An 18,221-nucleotide genomic window follows, 5' to 3' on the forward strand; every position below is an offset into this window, starting at 1 on the left:
TACAATAGACCGTAATCTAGGGCTTAGTAGTGTACACAACGGTCTAGATCAGTGCTCCTGTGTGTTGTGTTAAAAGATATTTCAAAGTTTTATAACAAACAAAAGCTCTACGCAATTTCTATACCTAAGTTTTCAAAAGAGGTTCAAAACAATGCGATTGTTCATATATCGGACGCGTTTGACGTTTAGTGACATTGACAGTTGTGTTCGGTCTTTTGTTTTGGGTGCGTTCAGAAACTGATACAATGCTGAATCCGGCGTTCGTGTACGACCGTAAGTGACGTGATGTGAATTGTTGTCAGTTCTACGCATTTGATTCTTGGAAATGTCTTATCAGAGTTCTGTTGTGTTGGAAACAATCAACTGCAACACGACATTTTAATGAACAATGAGTTTTGGTTTCGATAAAAATACGTGCTACTTATTTGTATAAACAACCATATATAATTCATAGGGACAAGTTTTGATAAAATTGTCAACCAAAAACCACTATTACTATACTCGGATATAAGATGAACCCTTGGTAGTTTTTTTTAAGCAATAGGAGGCAAACGAGCAAACAGGTCACCTCATAAGCGATCTCGAAACACCAAAAGGGTTGAAGGTGCGTTGCCGGCCTTTGACATGCGTGTGGTTTGAAGGTAGTACAAAAAATAGGGGCAAATTGTCACCTGACGGAATAGTGTAAATCAACATTAATTTTAGCTTGTATCTTCCTATTTGTTTTTGAAAAGGAAAGACTCCTGCAGCGTTTAGTCCATTGTAAATAAAACTCTTATAATATTTACACAATCGCAGAATTCGCAGATAAGAAAGAAAGACACGCGTTTGGTAATATTTGAACAGTTCTTAACGTCAACTGCCTATCATAATCAAACACAGGATACTGTGTCATATCAGTGGCGCATTGCAGGTTTTGACACTGATTATTTACTTAAGCTCAATTTTATCTCCTGCATTATTATTACGGAAATAAAATTAAATGTTTTTTTTTCGTAGTACTTTTACATTCATGTTAAGCCTTATTGAATCTACTGTCATAATCAGGTACGTAATAAGACTTCCTCAATTCTGTATGCATAAAGGCGTGCATGTGATAAAAAAGTTATTACCATTTCAGGGAACTCTAACTGTCCTAATCCTTTAACCGCCATGTTCAAGTAAATGAGACATACAACATCCAGCACATTTTTCCCAAGTCTGATATACATATAAGACAAATCATCGCGTGACTTCGTAACGGTGGTGGCACGAGCACGCTTGAAGAAAAAATCTAAGCGGGGAATTAACTTATCCCCCATTAAATGTCATCGAAATTGATTTAGCTATTGAAATGTGAAGAGTATATGTCCCGATGAAACAGTCGAAGTTATTTGGCATCGATAACTTTATTAGGGATTAATAAACCTCAATCTTAAAATAACAATAAATATTGTTCCGCAGCATCGGACGACACGTCGCTATACGACGAGGAGGCCGCAGCCGAGGCGGCGGAGGCGGCGGCGGCGTTCGCGCGCGCCTGCGCGCCCGCGCCCGACACGCAGCGCCTGCTCGCGCCCAGCCCCGCCGTCGTACGCCGCAGACTAGACGACCACGAGCAGTGAGTACCTTTTCTAACTTCACTAGAGGACGTAGTTACTGGCAGGATGGCCTACTCGGAGAAAACCATGCCATATCCGCCATATATTGAGATTTTCCAGAACTGCCTAGAACAATCAAGTTCATGTACGATAGGAATGCACCGTGCGCCAAAAATTAAATGACCACGAACAGTGAGTACCTTTGTTTAAAGATCCTCGAGGGCGCAATCGATGTCAGAATGGCCTAGTCCAGAAAACCACGCCATCTATTGAGATTTTCTCGAATTACATTTGCCTAGAAAAGGCAAGCTCATATACGATAGGTATACCCAGCGCCTTGCTTTTCCAGCTAGATGAGCAGTGGGTATTTTTGTTTAAGCTCACGAGAGGACGTAGACAATGTCAGGATGGCAAAGTCGGAGGAAACCTAGTTCTACGCCATATATTTATAATTCTCCAAAAGTAGAAATAAGCTAACCTATGTAGTATACAGGATATGTACACCCCGCCGTCTTACGCCGTAGACTTGATGACCACGAGCGGCAGTGACCCTTCGCTAGAGGACTTAGTTAAAATAAGGATGGCCAAGTCGGAGAAAAGCATGCCATCTATTGAGAATTTCCCGAAATAGTATGGCATGAAAAAAAACAAGCTTTTATACGATAGGTTTAACACGCCGCCTTACTAGACGACCACAAGTAGTGAGTATTTAAGGATGGCCACCATCCACGGAAAACTACGCCATCTATTTACATTTTAAAAAAGCTACCTTATATAAGATAGGTATACCCGGTACAATAGGGAACTTGACTGTAGTTAAAATAAAAGATTGTATACGAATTGTGCACGAAATAAAGCATCAGATAATTATAACGAAGTTATTTTTAAATCTAATTTCTGTTTAATAAGTCAGGTAGAAATATATAAAGTAACTGAGTTGACCGTGACGTCACTCAGTTCGATTTCATATAAATTTCATATTAGCAAGTCGTTCAAATTCGTTTGGACAGTTCTTAAAAAGAAGCTGATTTGACTAGGAGGCAAGTAGCCTATAGGCCGCTAGGTAGATGAGCACAAGCAGTGAGTCGTCGTCAAGCAGACCTTTGTCAAATTTCAGTGGTTTATTTTATATCATGAGTTAACGCAATAACGTCAATAGAATATTTACAAAATTGTATATTTGTCCTAATGTAAGTATTTTACTATTTCCGGCTTCCGCCTGCTATTACTTTGATGTCACCACTCTTCTCCAGGAAATGTCAATTAAGGCATTCCCTGGACCCATCCCAAATTTTATATCATTCACGATTCTCACGAAAATTATTCATAAACCCTGCAACGAAACAAAGTAACGAAAAACAACTCATCTAGATTATGATATCACGGATTATTAGCGGTTATTAATATTTAAGTTTAATTTGGATCAAAGCGTCTAAATTAGAAATAATTATGATTTCTCATGAAACGCTCAGCGTAAAGCAAATATTTGTTCCCCGGAATATCCACTCGTGCGCACGTGAGGATGAATCCGGCTCGAAGGACCATGTCGGTTATACAGTAGTAGGTATTGTAGTATGCGAGTAGAATTATAAAATATGGGGCCAGTGCATAGAATACAGACCGAAATAATATTAAACTTTTATATTGACAGGGATTCAATATAAGTCTAATGAAAATAGCCATGAATCGGTCGAAACTCTTATTGAAATAATATTGTTTTCCCCTCACTAGCTCGGAAACACGTGTTTTGTCCTTTAATACCAGCGGGTAAAAACGCATTGTATCCACTAGTGGGTAAAGTAATTTGACCTTGAATAAAGTCAAATTAACTGCTATAAAATTAATAAAAGTAGGTGAATCTAGTAATAAAGATGATTTACCACCTGAGGAACTACTGGAAGCAGTGATAAACGCATTTTTTGCGTTGTAGTTTCCTCGCTATAGTGAGGGGAAAAGTTTTGTGTTACACTCGGGTGCACATGTATTTTACTTCTCGTGTGTTAAAAAACTCGCAAGTTCAGGATTCTATTCTCGAACCACTCGCTTCGCTCGTGGTTCAACTATAGAATCCTTTCACTTGCTCGTTTTTCAATTCCACACTCGGCGTTAAAATACAACTTTGCCCCCTTGTATAACAAATAACTAATTAATTGAAACTAATGTCGGTCAAAAAAATCGGAAAGTAATTTCTTAGTAGGAATAAATAATAGGATTTTATGTACAGTCAAGTGCAAAAATACGTATCGATTTTATCCGCTCAAAAATATGTACCGAGACGTTATTCCGCCGACATAAAGTGCTATGGGACATATTTTTGATAAGTTGTACGCACCCATATTTTTACACTTGACTGTACCTAATATAATGTTAAATGCTTTTTAGCATTAAGTCCGTCTTTTTTACTATAATATTTATTTTGTGCAATAAGTTCAAATAAATATATATTCTGTGTTTGTGTGTTCGACCCGGTTGCGCACTCGTCTATTTTGAACAAAGCTACGTAACGTACGTACGTAATATTTTTGTGGCATAGTTATGAACGATTTGATATATAGAGTTGTTTGTTTTTTTTAGCGCTAAATTTATGCTGTTTTAAAATAAGAATAAACAGTTAAGCATATGAATAAAATTAATGAATAGTATGGAGATAGTAGGAGAATAAAATCTTCTAATACAATTTTATGTTTTTTCTTATCACGACATGGAATCTATTTAATTTACTTCTATTTTGGTATGACTTGTTAAACTTTACTAATCAGCGGGCGTAGCACACTTATGTGATAAACTTTAGGGACAATCCCCACTCAGGCGACGCATATCCTGAGACGCGGAACGGACGTCAGTGCCACGCCGCCCGAATGTAATTTAAAAAACGTCTCCTCAGTACATTTTGTATAGGAAGGACGTAAGACGCGCCCCCAGGCGCACTACATTCGGGCGGCGTGGCACTGACGTCCGTTCCGCGTCTCAGGACATGCGTCGCCTGAGTGGGGATGGTCCCTTATCGCATCGGTGCGTCCCTATCGCACTTACAAATAGTGCGGAAATAAAGGACGGCGTGACGATTATCACGCGACCGTGCTTGTCTGCTAGTTAACCAAAAAAAATCTAAACTAAACTATTCAACATTAGGTAGGTATCAAATTTAAAAGAGTTATCGACTCAAATAGTTATTTATTCTGGACTTTGATATTGTCTAGACATCCTTATTGCTAAATTGGCATAAATTGGATCATAAAAGCAACCAATTTAAAATAAATCAATGTGTTGTCGAAAATCATGCAATTGACGTCAATGTACGGAGCAGTCAAGTGCAATATAAACGGGTGAATTAACTTTATATTGTCCTTTGTTGCTTGGGAGACATCCAAGCTGTACTAACTCTTAAAATGGTACTAGAAATTTACCAAAACATGTTCTTTTCATACTGGATCATCTCTTTGACATATCATTAGAACGTGGTTTTCATCAGCAGAATGAAGATTATATCCTAATCAAAGAGGATCGAGTATTATAGAGAGTTACTGTCGAAGTAAAAAATGTGTAATCACAGTGCATAGACTGCCATCTCTTGACACAGGAGTAAAACTTTTGAACCTCAGTTTTGACAATTTGGCCCATATTCTTAGCTTGATATGTTTTAAAATGTCAAATATTATTATTAGCGCCATCTAGCTGAGCGTACCCCAAAGGTGTAATGCCATCTAGGCCACCGTACCTTTTTCTGTATGGTACTGAGGTACGTTTTTAGGGTTCCGTAGTCAACTAGGAACCCTTATAGTTTCGCCATGTCTGTCTGTCTGTCCGTCCGTCCGTCCGTCCGCGGATAATCTCAGTAACCGTTAGCACTAGAAAACTGAAATTTGGTACCAATATGTATATCAATCACGCCAACAAAGTGCAAAAATAAAAAAATGGAAAAAAATGTTTTATTATTTTTTTTTCCATTCCAACCCCAACGTGTGATATATTGTTGGATAGGTATTTAAAAATGAATAAGGGTTTACTAAGATCGTTTTTTGATAATATTAATATTTTCGAAATAATCGCTCCTAAAGGAAAAAAAAGTGCGTCCCCCCCCCCCCCCTAACTTTAGAACCATATGTTTAAAAAATATGAAAAAAATCACAAAAGTAGAACTTTATAAAGACTTTCTAGGAAAATTGTTTTGAACTTGATAGGTTCACTAGTTTTTGAGAAAAATACGGAAAACTACGGAACCCTACACTGAGCGTGGCCCGACACGCTCTTGGCCAGTTTTCTTTTTCTTAGACTTTATCTGTCTATACGGAGTTACATATGTCTTTGATCCTAATGAACTATGTACTTTACTATAGTAGGTACCTGTGGCTTGTTTCACAAGTGGCAGTTGTCCGACAGTGACACTTCGCCGTTCATTGCCTGTTCGACAAGGAAATACTGACTTTGAGTAAGAAATCTTATTTATCGATCCAGAAATAGGCACAAAATTGTCACTGTGGTGAAATGAGCCTGTGGTGACGAAATAACAACAATGAAAATTGACGCATCCAAATACTACAGTACCTACGGGCATTTTCAGAAATTGGGACCCAAAATTAGTGAGTTGTTAACAAAAATTAAGTTATTGTCAGTTTTATGACGACAATTAAGAATGAAATTTGTCTAAAAACCAACTTTCTTCATCAAGAGTGAACAGGCATCTTCTGGGCGAGCTCACTCCATCGTAGGCCACGTCTTTGCCTTTGGCTAGTCTGTGGCCAAGAGTAAGCCCATGCATTTTTAAAAAAAATAAAAAAAATATTGTAAATGTAGATTAGTTCTTATAGTTTATGTAATTAACACAAAAGTAATATTTTAACTGAAATTTAATGCTTAAATGTCGTCACAAAACTTACATCGAGTTCATTTTTGTTGACAACTTTCATTAATTTTGAGTCCCAATTTTTGAAAATGCCCCTACAATAAAAATATCCACCTAAGACTGTTTTTCTCTGAAATTGGTACTAATAACATCTATCTACGCAATATGTTTCATGCTGTTAACAAATTTGTTTACTAGGTACGCTGTAGATTGATGTCTTGACGGTTTAATCATATTTTAGCTGTTTGTGATTGATTTCCAATGCTTACTCGTGTCACACATTATACACCTTATGTGTAAGTCAAAGTATAACGTATGAGTATATTTTAGATCAACCAAATTTACTTATATTGTACGCTTTTGTTTCTTGTAATTTTGTATTCTGTGCCAAAAAGACGTGAGGGAACCAGGAACTCTTTTTGTGTTATTCTGATTCCGCCGACCGCACACCGATAAATCAGTCTGTTCTTATCCTATACGATTAGAACCTAATCGGATCTCAGAAATCTAATCAACCGTCATAAAAATACTATACAAAACCCTATATATATATATATATATAATATATATAATATATATATATATATATATATATATATATATATATATATATATATATATATATATATGTAATATCGTAACCCTTTAACATCGTAATTCTTTGATTGCCATATTCGTGTATACTGGCACGTGTTTCAACTAACGTAACTGCCTATTACGTTTCAAATGCGTAATGGAACTCAAGAATAATATAGTAATACATAAACAAGCCAACCGTAGATAAGTAATAACCAAATAAAGAGCCAACGAACTACGTATATCCGGCTACCTTCGTCATTCCACGCACGTTTTTATCCAGTTTATTTATATTAAACTGGGTGAATCCACGTAAAAGTAACGTGAGTCAAAATTTTTTTACATTTATTTTTTACTACAGCTTCAAATTAAAGGATATATGCATATATCGGGAAAGTAACACTTATTTAGAGATAGATTATCACTTGAACTTACGTCGTGAATAAATGGAACATACCATAAAATCGTGACTCATGTTACCTACTCTTGCCGCGGATTGACCCAACTAGCTTTTACCCGCCCCGCCGCGGCTTCGCTCGCGTTAAATTCGAAAATTGCGGAATGCTCCAAAAAAACGTCCACCGCTCCATTTTAGATAAGTGGGGGGTTAGAAAGAGACAAAAAGTAGCCTATGTCACTATCCATCCCTTCAACTATCTCCACTTGAAAAATCACGTCAATTCGTCGCTTCGTTTTGCCGTGAAAGACTGCAAAAAAACACACACAGTTTCCGTTTATAATTATTAGTATGAATTTTATATGTAACCAACATAACGGAGGCGGCATTCGCTGATCGATGCATTATTTATGGATACTCCCACACCATTCCGGACATTCTCGAGTGATGAATGTTGGACTAAAAACTTATTGTTTTGATTTTGAAATGAGCCACCGGATTAAATGGAGTGCTGGATAAATTCATAAGCAATTATGCACTTGAAAATCTTGCTAGTAATTCGCCTATCGACATTAAATATAGAACATGAGATCACTATTTTAATCGGTAGTTGTTTTCAATGTTCATTACTTAATCGAAATTGGTAGCATTGCTACTGCCAAAATTTGGTTGACAGGCTTTAGAACATGAGATCACTATTTTAATCGGTAGTTGTTTTCTTAATGTTTTTTTTTTTTTTTTTTCGATATATTTATCGAAAAAAAAAACACCTATTGGTGCTAGTTGTAAAACATAAGAGGAGGTATAAATAAATATTAATTAAAAACTGAAATAGGTTCTATACATCAAAGAAAAATCGACATTCGATTCCCGGCTCCGCCATCAGTGAACTTGATCGATTTTCGTTGGTGAATGGTATCTTTTTCAGTTTTTAATTTATGTATATAACTACGTTTAAATTGTTCTTTATAAATATGAAAATAATAAGAAACAGTACTTTAACATGGAATCTTGAAACCTCTTGTGGGCCGGAGTCTTAACCTGCTAACTGTTATTAATTCACTACAATTTGCATCTAAACTTTTTTATATAAATACAAAGTAGGTCATGGCGTGTTTAGAAATATCAACTAATTAGAAAGTAAAACCACTATGCTAAAATATACAAATTTATCGAATTTTATAAAAATTTAATAAAATAGATGACCTCCAAGTGATCGCATGCGGATTCAGAGGAATTTCCTTCTAAAAATGATTCAGCTCTGGATTATTTATTGTACACAAAACAATTTTTTTTTCTTTCAACAGATAAGATAAATAGGTATGAAGTCATATTGAATATGAACAAAATTACCGATTTTTTTTCCAAGGATTTTTCACGAACTACACGAACTTTTAATACAAACGTTCATAGCCAAAGGACTAGGAGAAAATGGGAAAGAAAAACTTGCCTTCAGACGGGCTTTATCCTTCTTAACCACATCACGATATCTTAATAGGCCAATCCGAACAAAATGAACATTAGAATGATATTTGATTCAAACATTCAGATTCAGATTCAGATGATTTATTTGCCATTACAAGTATAAATACATGCAAATATAGTTACAAATCATACTCTAAGTACTTAAATGCTAGGATTACTTATTCTATGTTGATGTACAAGATCATGCAGTTGTCCATTAAAATATTGAAATTATTACATATAATGTCATGTTACAAGTTACAACTAAATAATTACAAAAAAGTCAATAAAGATTATTTAATTGAGAGCATCAGCAAAATATTCATTAATTGAGTAGTATGGCCTATTGGTAAAATAATCCTTTAATTTTCTATTAAATATTCTGAAATTTGTGCAATCTTTGATGTCATTACTAAGTTTATTAAAAATTTTGATAGTCATGTTATTAAAACTGCGATCAAAGTGGACAAAGCTTGATTTGGTTCGGGCTAGTCTATTGTTGTTCCTCAAATTGAAATTATGACTTTCACCAGAAGTGGGATATTTATTTCTATTTAAAATAAGGGTCGGTTGCGCCGTTCCGTTGCCGAATTTAGCAGTCGCAATTTTTTTTTGTATGGGAATCTCCATACTCTCCATAGACTTCGGCTGCGTGACGCTGATGTGTCTGCTAAATAACTATGGTTGATACAACTAGCCCTAAGTTGTTCGTCTCACCCACTTCAATAATGGATAAACTGAAAATGAACGAGCGAAATTCGCGATAACTGAATGACATCAGCTAGATGTCATTCAAATATCTGCGTAACTTCGAACTGCTCCGTGATGCCACTCAGCATCTCATACGCGTCATGTTTCAAGGAGATCCACTTGCAGTTTTTGTTCCGAGATGTACAGTGTTGTTTCCGTCCTTTGTCTAAGATCCCAGCTGGCGTGCCACAATGCACAATATTTTAGCGGGGTTAAAGTTAATATAGTATTTTATGCAACTGGTGGTTAAATGAGGTCAAAAAAGGTGAGTGGCGTGGATAACAATTTGAGGCGAAGCCGAAAATTGTTAATAAAGACGCCACGAGCATTTTTTGACTCAGTTAAACACCGTTGCATACAATACTTTTTCTACGACCAAGCACTTATTTTGAAAGAAAATTATAATTCAACAAATACCTACTTTCAGTCATCTTAGTTATCTAGTGGACCGCCTACCATTTTGAATATGCAGTTTGAGTGCAAACATGAAAATAAAACTGTCTATGGTATGGTTCTTTGAAGCCTGGCCACTAAGACGAATCGAGCTGAGTTGAATCGAGTTCTCATACATTTGAATGCGATTCGACGCGTCGCCAATGAACGCAGCAGAAAACGAAGGAGTCTCGACTCTGCGAATTGGTTTGTTAAGTTGGTAGCAATGTATTTACTGAACTGTAACAGCTATATCGTGCTACTGCTACTAAATGTTTTCAGGGTATAGACTAGATAGACTTGTCCTGACATCTTTTATGTAGGGTTTTAAAGTTCTATGCACGACCTTGTAACTCACGAATAACAGTACGGGAGTAGAAAAAATACTAAAACAACCCGTATAAAGAAGAACATTTATTCATTCATTTATGTCACGGTATTATAGAGAGGTTAGCAAATGGCTACTTACTTAATGTATGTTCTTCTTTGACATTTTACCCTTGACAGAGTAATAGTCGCGGTCTTCAGCTATGGTGACGAGCTTCACAACTCGCCACCACTCTTCTCTGTTACCTGCTTTTCTGGTGTACACACACGTGTACTATCCCATCTCTGCAGCTTTGACTAGCTCCGGCCATCTCATTGGTGTTTTTGTTCGAGGTCGCTTCTGCCGACTTCTTCGTCTCTTATACGAAGCTTAGCTGTCACGGACCAGCGATCGAAACGAAAGATTTGAAAGGGCAAGTTGTAGTCTAGCTACTCTAGCCGTCTTTTAATTTTCCTTAAACAAGTCTAATATGAAAACATTCGGTTTGTACCTAACTTCCTTCGCTGCGGCAGAATACAATCCATCTACGGCGTAGCGCCGTAGCATATTTCTAGTTCGTAGCGTAATTCTTATCGCGTCATAGGCGGTACAAGAGTTAACCACCGGGGTTAACCCTTTGTACCGCTTGTATTTCTAATAGGGTAAATAAATAGTTCTGTCAAAGCAATTTCATTCATGCAAATTGAGAGAGAATTAAAACGTTTTCGGTGTTCTACAAAGTACATAATTCTCTGAAAATTCTGTTATAAATTATTATAGCCGCTGTTCCACAGTTTTGGTAAAATTTAATTCATACAAAACTTACATCAAACAAGATTGGATGTATCAAAATATGTTTTCGTTGTTCATCAAAGTATACGACGCTGGAAACTTGTAAACTAACAGATGTTCTACAACTAATGTTATTGTGCTTCGTGACGCGTTCCATTCATTACTATAAACGCTTCTAGATCCTTTGTTATCTTATCTGATGTAGAAAATAACTGCTAACTCAATATTTTAACTTGTCTCGTGATTAGAAAAACAAAGGGTTACTGAGCTATGATGAACAAAGATATTAATCATTGGATGTTTATTAAATATTTGCATATTTATTTACGTCCTAGACACAAATCAGTCGCCTTTGTATATAATAAAAAGTGTTGTCAATTGCAAACTGCAACTTTTATCAATTGCAAATCGGACTCGCCGACTAAGAGTTCTGTACAAAATAAACTTATTTGGAGACGCCGCGTCGACGTCGCACCGACGCGGCGTCGGGCTTTGCCATTCAGTTGGCCCGACGCTACGCTTGCTAGATATGGGGGGCAAGATTTTATAATTTTATAACTTCATGATTTTCATAGGCGAGAGGCTGGCAACCTGTCACTGCAATGTCACAATTTAGATTTCTTTCAATCCCTTACTTGCCAAGAGTGGCACTGAAGCTTTAGTCGTTTCATGTGCTCTGCCTACCCCTTTCTGGGATACAGGCGTGATTGTATGTATGTATGTATGTATGTATGTATGATTTTCATATTTTGCCTATCTTTGTAATGTACGAGTAAGGCAATATGTGGGTTTTCATGATTTGTGGTACAAACATACATACAAGCACGCCTGTATCCCTTAAAGAGGTAGGCAGATCACATGAAACTGCTCAAGTTTCAGAGCCACTCTTGTGGCAAATGAGGGGTTGAAAGAAAACGAAACTGTAACATTGCAGTGTCAGGTTGCCAGCCTTTCGCCTATGCCACAATAGGCTAGTTTCCTATACTTAAAATAATAGTTATTTGTTATACAAGGGGGCAAAGTTGTATTTTAACACACGAGAAGTAAAATACATTTGCACCCGAGTGTAACACAAAACTTTTCCCCTCACTATAGCGAGGAAACTACAACGCAAGAAATGCGTTTATCACTGCTTCCAGTAGGTCCACAGTCTACTTTTATCAATTTTAAAGCATTTAATTTGACTTTATTCAAGGTCAAATTACTTTACCCACTAGTGGATAAAATGCGTTTTTACCCGCTGGTATTAAAGGACAAAACACGTGTTTCCGAGCTAGTGAGGGGAAAAATATTTTATGTAGTGCACGAAATAAAGCACCACATAAATAAAGAAGTAAAATATGGACAGTAGTTATGTTTAAGCATAATTTCTATTTAATAAATCAAAGAGAAAGATATTTATAAAGTAAATGAATTGATCGTGACGTCTCTCCTCAGTATTTCATAGTAATTCCATATAAGTAAATCGTTTGGACAGTTCTTAAAAAGAAGCTGATGTGACTAGTAGGAAACTAGCCTATTTAATCCATATCCCACGACTCCCACAGTCGACTCCCTTGCCTTGCCTTGTGGTGTTGTGCAATAAGGTCCATTCCAACCGATATAGCAACATTGATAACAATACATTGTTGTCACTGCCAGAATTGACCTGCCTCCACTGACAGCTTTTGCCAGATAAGGCTCTCTTGTCACCGACGTGACAGTTTCAGATCTTATCGCTTATCGCGTGACATTTACTTTGACATGGGGCAACGTGTCAACTTTTGATTAGCTGTTGACAGAAAGCTTTATTTAGGTGTTGTGGGACTTTTTGTAAATCAAAAGACGAGGAATTAGACTATTTTATACAGAAAACAGGAAAAGAAAAATTAAAAAATGAACAGAAGACGTAAAGAAGTGCAGGTTTCTAATTTTTAAGTAACGTGGCGTCTATAACGCTGATTCATAAGTTGATTTGTTTTACATGAATGTTTTAATATAAAAAAGATATTGCGGCCATGAATATAACGGATAAATACTCAATAACCTAACCACAAAATTAAAATTTCGAAAAAACCCCCGACCGCGACATAGTAGACCGATTTTCATGAAACATGGCTAAGAACACTCCCGACTTAGCTTTCAGACAAAAAAAAAACTAAATCCAAATCGGTTCATCCGTTCGGGAGCTACGATGCCACAGACAGACACACACACAGACAGACACACACACAGACAGACACGTCAAACTTATAACATCCCGTCGTTTTAGCGTCGGGGGTTAAAAAAAATTACACCTACATGTTTCTAACTACTTTAAAATCCTCGAGGTGGATTTATTGTGACGTTTCATAAAGAGAGCTCTTCCAATTTTACTGGTTAGTTATTAGTACATTCTATACATTACATATTCAATTAAAGAAAGTCCATTTAAAATTATAATTAATTCGTATACAAGCCGTAATTGTCGACAAACTACAATGTTTATGTATTTATTTATCGCGTGACAGCCTCAAGCGGCTAATTTGCACCAACCGTCAGCAATTTAAACGTGTTATCATGTTTAATGACATGACAGCGTTAATATGACGTGACAATTCTACATTTGTGTTTGGATAGATGAACTCTATGATGGGACATGGACAGACGTGTTAGCGCAATTGGGGTAGGTCGTTCCGCATTATAAGTACGTCCGCTAGTTGTCATGGTTACACGGGTAGCGGGTAAACGGGTCAGCGATCAGCCGATGGTAATATATATGTGATAATATATGTTTGGTACATTATGGAAGCTGAGCCCTAAGAAACTATCGATACTGAATAGGAATGGAATCGATTGGCATCAAACAAACACCCATGTGAAAAAATTTTTTTATACAAATTGTATGGGAAAAGTTTCTTCCATACAATTTTTTTTTTGATCCCATACAAGCTTTTGATCCTGGGTAGGAAAGGGTCGATTGGCGTCAAAAAAAGTTTGACAAAAATGCCCTTTTTCTCGTAAATGCCATTTCTGTTCAATTTGAAATCGAGGGAAGGTCTCCTTTGACCATTTTCCCGTAGGACCACACAATCTCATAGATGCCCTTACTGGCCCGCTATCAAAATACACCCTGTATATGTAATAGATTTTCATGGACTCATAAAAGTCTCTCAAAATGACCTAACCAATATTAAATACTCCGTATATCACACCATTAGTCGTATCAAAGAGGATCGAGTATTATAGAGAGTTACTATCGAAGTAAAATGTGTAATCACAGTGCATAGACTGCCATCTCTTGACACAGGCTTAAAACTTTTGAACCTCAGTTTTGACAATTTGGCCCATATTCTTAGCTTGATATGTTTTAAAATGTCAAATATTAGTATTAGCGCCATCTAGCTGAGCGTACCCCAAAGGTGTAATGCCATCTAGGCCACCGTACCTTTTTCTGTATGGTACTGAGGTACGTTTTTTTCTTAGACTTTATCTGTCTATAGATAGATAGATAGAATACTGTCACACCTCAGCAAGAGATACAGAAAAAAGATACAGCGGAGACAAAACAAATGATTATAAATAGAGGCAGACAACAGGCGGTCTTATCGCTAAAGAGCGATCTCTACCAGACAACCTTTGGGTAGCGGAAATAAAAAACATAATCAGAAAGAGTAGGTGCTATACGGAGTTATATATGTCTTTGGTCGTATGTTAGAGATTGGATGACATACCAGACATGCTGGATGACAGATCATTTGTAAATCTCACCTTCAGTATGTAAACAAATGGTTACAAATGAAACGACGCATATTTTTGCTATTATTAATGTAGCAATGGTCAACAAATCAAGATGAAGTTTATTTACATATTCACTTACGTATGAGCCAACATGCTGCTTTGATATAATTAATAAGATCCTTTTGCAAACAAATTGATAACGTCAAAAAATATTTACACTGGAACTAAGAAACTTAAAAATTTAAATTTTGAAAAACCCCCGACCGCGACCTAGTGAACCGATTTTCATGAAACATGGCTAAGAACCAGGGATGTAACGGATGTGGTTTTAACGGAACCGGAACCGGAAGCGGAAGTTTTGAATTTAGTTTAACGGAAGCAGAAGCGGAACCGGAACCAGAAGCGGAAGTTATAGATGTTAAAAACGAAATGAAAAAATACCACATAGGTATAACATAAACCAAAACTAATTAAATTACCTAGAACTTTTAGGTGTTTACTGTTCAGCCTGTAATCAGCAGTTTGTAATCAGCCTTTAGGCCCACTTAGGTTTTAAAAACGAAAAGAAAAGTAACCTGATATTTTATCTTAAGTATATCATTCATTACAATCCAAAAATTTAAATCACCTTGAACTTTAAGATTGTTTGTTGTTTAGGTAATCACTAAAAATCACATAAGAATCCTTTTAAACCTTTATTATGCCGTAAAAGGTTTTAGAAACGAAAAGAAAACTTACTCGTAGGTAGTATAATACAATCCAAAACTAACCAGTAAAAATTATATGTGTAATTGTTAGCACACAATTAAATTTTTAAATTAAATGGAGTGATTGTAAAAGAAGTAAACTGTATTTAATAAACAAATCTAAGGGGAGCTTCTAAGGGGATCGTAGATAAGCCCTGCACCACTGAATAGTTGTTCACTCGCTACTAACTAGGTGGACAGGACAAATATTGGCGCGCAATGGAATGAAGCGATTAATGTTTAGTATCGCAGCACGTGGCAAGCGGAGAGATGAGCGAATGATAGGTATAGACCTGTTGGTCTTTGATGTACGCCGCTCATGTCCCACCGTCGCGCTAGGTTCCGACATCCGTTATAACTTCCGTTTGAAAAATAACAGAACCGGAACAGAAGCGGATGTGTAAAACAAAACGGAAGTTCCGCAGTAACGGAAGCAGAAGCAGAACTCCGTTACATCCCTGCTAAGAACACTCCCGACTAACTCAGACTCCCGACAAATCAAAATCGGTTCATCCGTTCGAGAGCTACACACACACACACAGACAGACAGACAGACAGACAAACAGACAGACAGACAGACAGACAAACAGACAGACAGACATACACACAGACAGACACGTCAAACTCATAACACCCCTTCGTTTTTGCGTCGGGGGTTAAAAATAAAAGCAGCAGGTAATTATGTCGCATATAACTACCTAACTATGCAATATGCAATAAATTATACATTGACTATAAATTTAATATACACCGTGTGTTTTTTTTTCCTTAAATTCGACACGTAGCTAGGTTCATTATCAGGAACCACCGTGTATATCACTTTTAGTTAAATTCGCAAAAAAATTTTTTCATCATTTTCATACATAATAAATGAATTTATTAGTGTGAGAGACCCTTAAGAATAACATTCAAGTTAGTGTCAAGTCAAGTGATTGACGGCACATGTCAAAACAAATAACATTAGGAATTGGTAAAGGCTGTCACACACGTGTTCAGTAATTATCTTTATTTTTGTAATAACTCGATAACAGTAAGAGTTAAGACGCTTGTTTTGTCGAGAAATTAATTGTATTTGATATAAAGAACCTTCCCTTAAAGTTAATGGAATTCAATAAAACAGGGTGTATATAAAAATAATAAATAAACTACTTATCGCATCGTTCCAGACGCAAAGGTACCCACCACACTGGCCGCGTTCTTGCACTTACTTAACCGCTACTATGGATAACCTATGCGCCAAGAACGACCTGGAGCGGAGATTGAGACCTCTCTCCTTAGATTAATTGTGTAAATATTAAATAAATAGCGGTAGCACAAACTAGGAATTAAATACTGTTTACGAGATAATGTGCCAGTATTGGATTATGGGATTAAATGGAACAGCTCAGGTCGCGCTGTAGCACAGGATTAGCACACGGAGCGTCTATAGACTGTATTCAGTCGACCAGTTTACCTATGACAACCAAACATTGTAAATAATTCGTTCAGTAGTAGTTATAGTTTTAAAAAAAAAAAAAAGCATGTAATATCTTTGTCTTTTTGTGTGTATTATGTTGTTTTCCATAATTTTGTTCATGTTACCTGTCGTGATTGTTTTTCACCGAATGGTTTAACCGGAAGATCAGCGTTGGAACTCGCCAGCAATATGCTGAGGTTAAACCATTTCATGCCACCTTCTCGTTTTTATGTGTTCCTGGGCCATTTTTTTCAAAGTTGTCCACTCCACTTTTTTTTTGGAATTGGATTTTTTTGTGTTTTCCACTCAGAATCGCGAGCTCTTTCAATTCTAATAGGAGAAAAAAAGTGTCCCAAGGTTTTTTTCCCATTCCGTTACCATTTTTCCATACATTTTGTATGGCGGTAACGGAATGGAAGGTTCGAAAAAATGTATGGAAATCTTGGGACATTTTTTTTCTCCTATCAGGATCGAAAGAGCTCTCGATTTCAGAATCCTCCTATTTGTAATATTTTTCTCTTTTGTGTGTTTACGAATAAAATTTATTCTATTCTATTCTATTGTTTCTTCACGTGTTGTTAACACTTGCCTGGGGGCCTTACCTGCCGCGTGAGTGGACGCGGAACCATCTCGAATTCTCGAAGGAATAATTATCATCTCGTGGCTTAGAGACTTGTACATCTCTTAAAATGTATACACCGTGTTTTTTTTGTTTTCCGTTAAATTCGACACGTAGATAGATTCATTATCAGGAACCACCCTGTATAGGTATCACTTTTAGTTAAATTCGCAAAAAAATTTTTTTCAACATTTTTCATACATAATAAATAGATTTATTAGTGTGAGAGACCCTTAAGAATAACATTCAAGTTAGTGTCAAGTGATTGACGGCACATGTCAAAACAAATAACATCAGGAATTAGTAAAGGCACACACGTGTTCAGTAATTATCTTAATTTTTTTAATAACTCGATAACTATAAGAGTTAAGACGCTAGTTTCTTAGAGAAATTAATTGTATTTGATCTAAAGAACCTTCCCTTAAAGTTAACGGAATTCAGTAAAAACAGGGTGTATATAATGTATTATGTATAATTTATCTGTTCATTTTCTATATTTTTTTTGTATGATTTGACATTTAAAGGTTTTTACTTTTTAAATATTTAAATTTTATAAAATA

The 18,221-nt window shown here is 36.3% G+C and overlaps 1 protein-coding gene across 2 annotated transcripts in view; it reads left to right on the forward strand.

Moving 5' to 3' along the window:
* Positions 1-18,221, forward strand: part of LOC125242591 (protein GDAP2 homolog) — a 131,962-nt gene that overhangs the window by 78,475 nt on the left and 35,266 nt on the right. For both annotated transcript variants that reach the window (XM_048151378.1, XM_048151377.1), the window contains exon 7: positions 1,444-1,600. In XM_048151378.1, the coding sequence (XP_048007335.1) occupies positions 1,444-1,600 (157 nt within the window). The remainder of the gene's footprint in view (positions 1-1,443; positions 1,601-18,221) is intronic.

Source organism: Leguminivora glycinivorella, chromosome 3 (assembly GCF_023078275.1).
Source record: "Leguminivora glycinivorella isolate SPB_JAAS2020 chromosome 3, LegGlyc_1.1, whole genome shotgun sequence".
Classification (NCBI taxonomy): domain Eukaryota; kingdom Metazoa; phylum Arthropoda; class Insecta; order Lepidoptera; family Tortricidae; genus Leguminivora; species Leguminivora glycinivorella.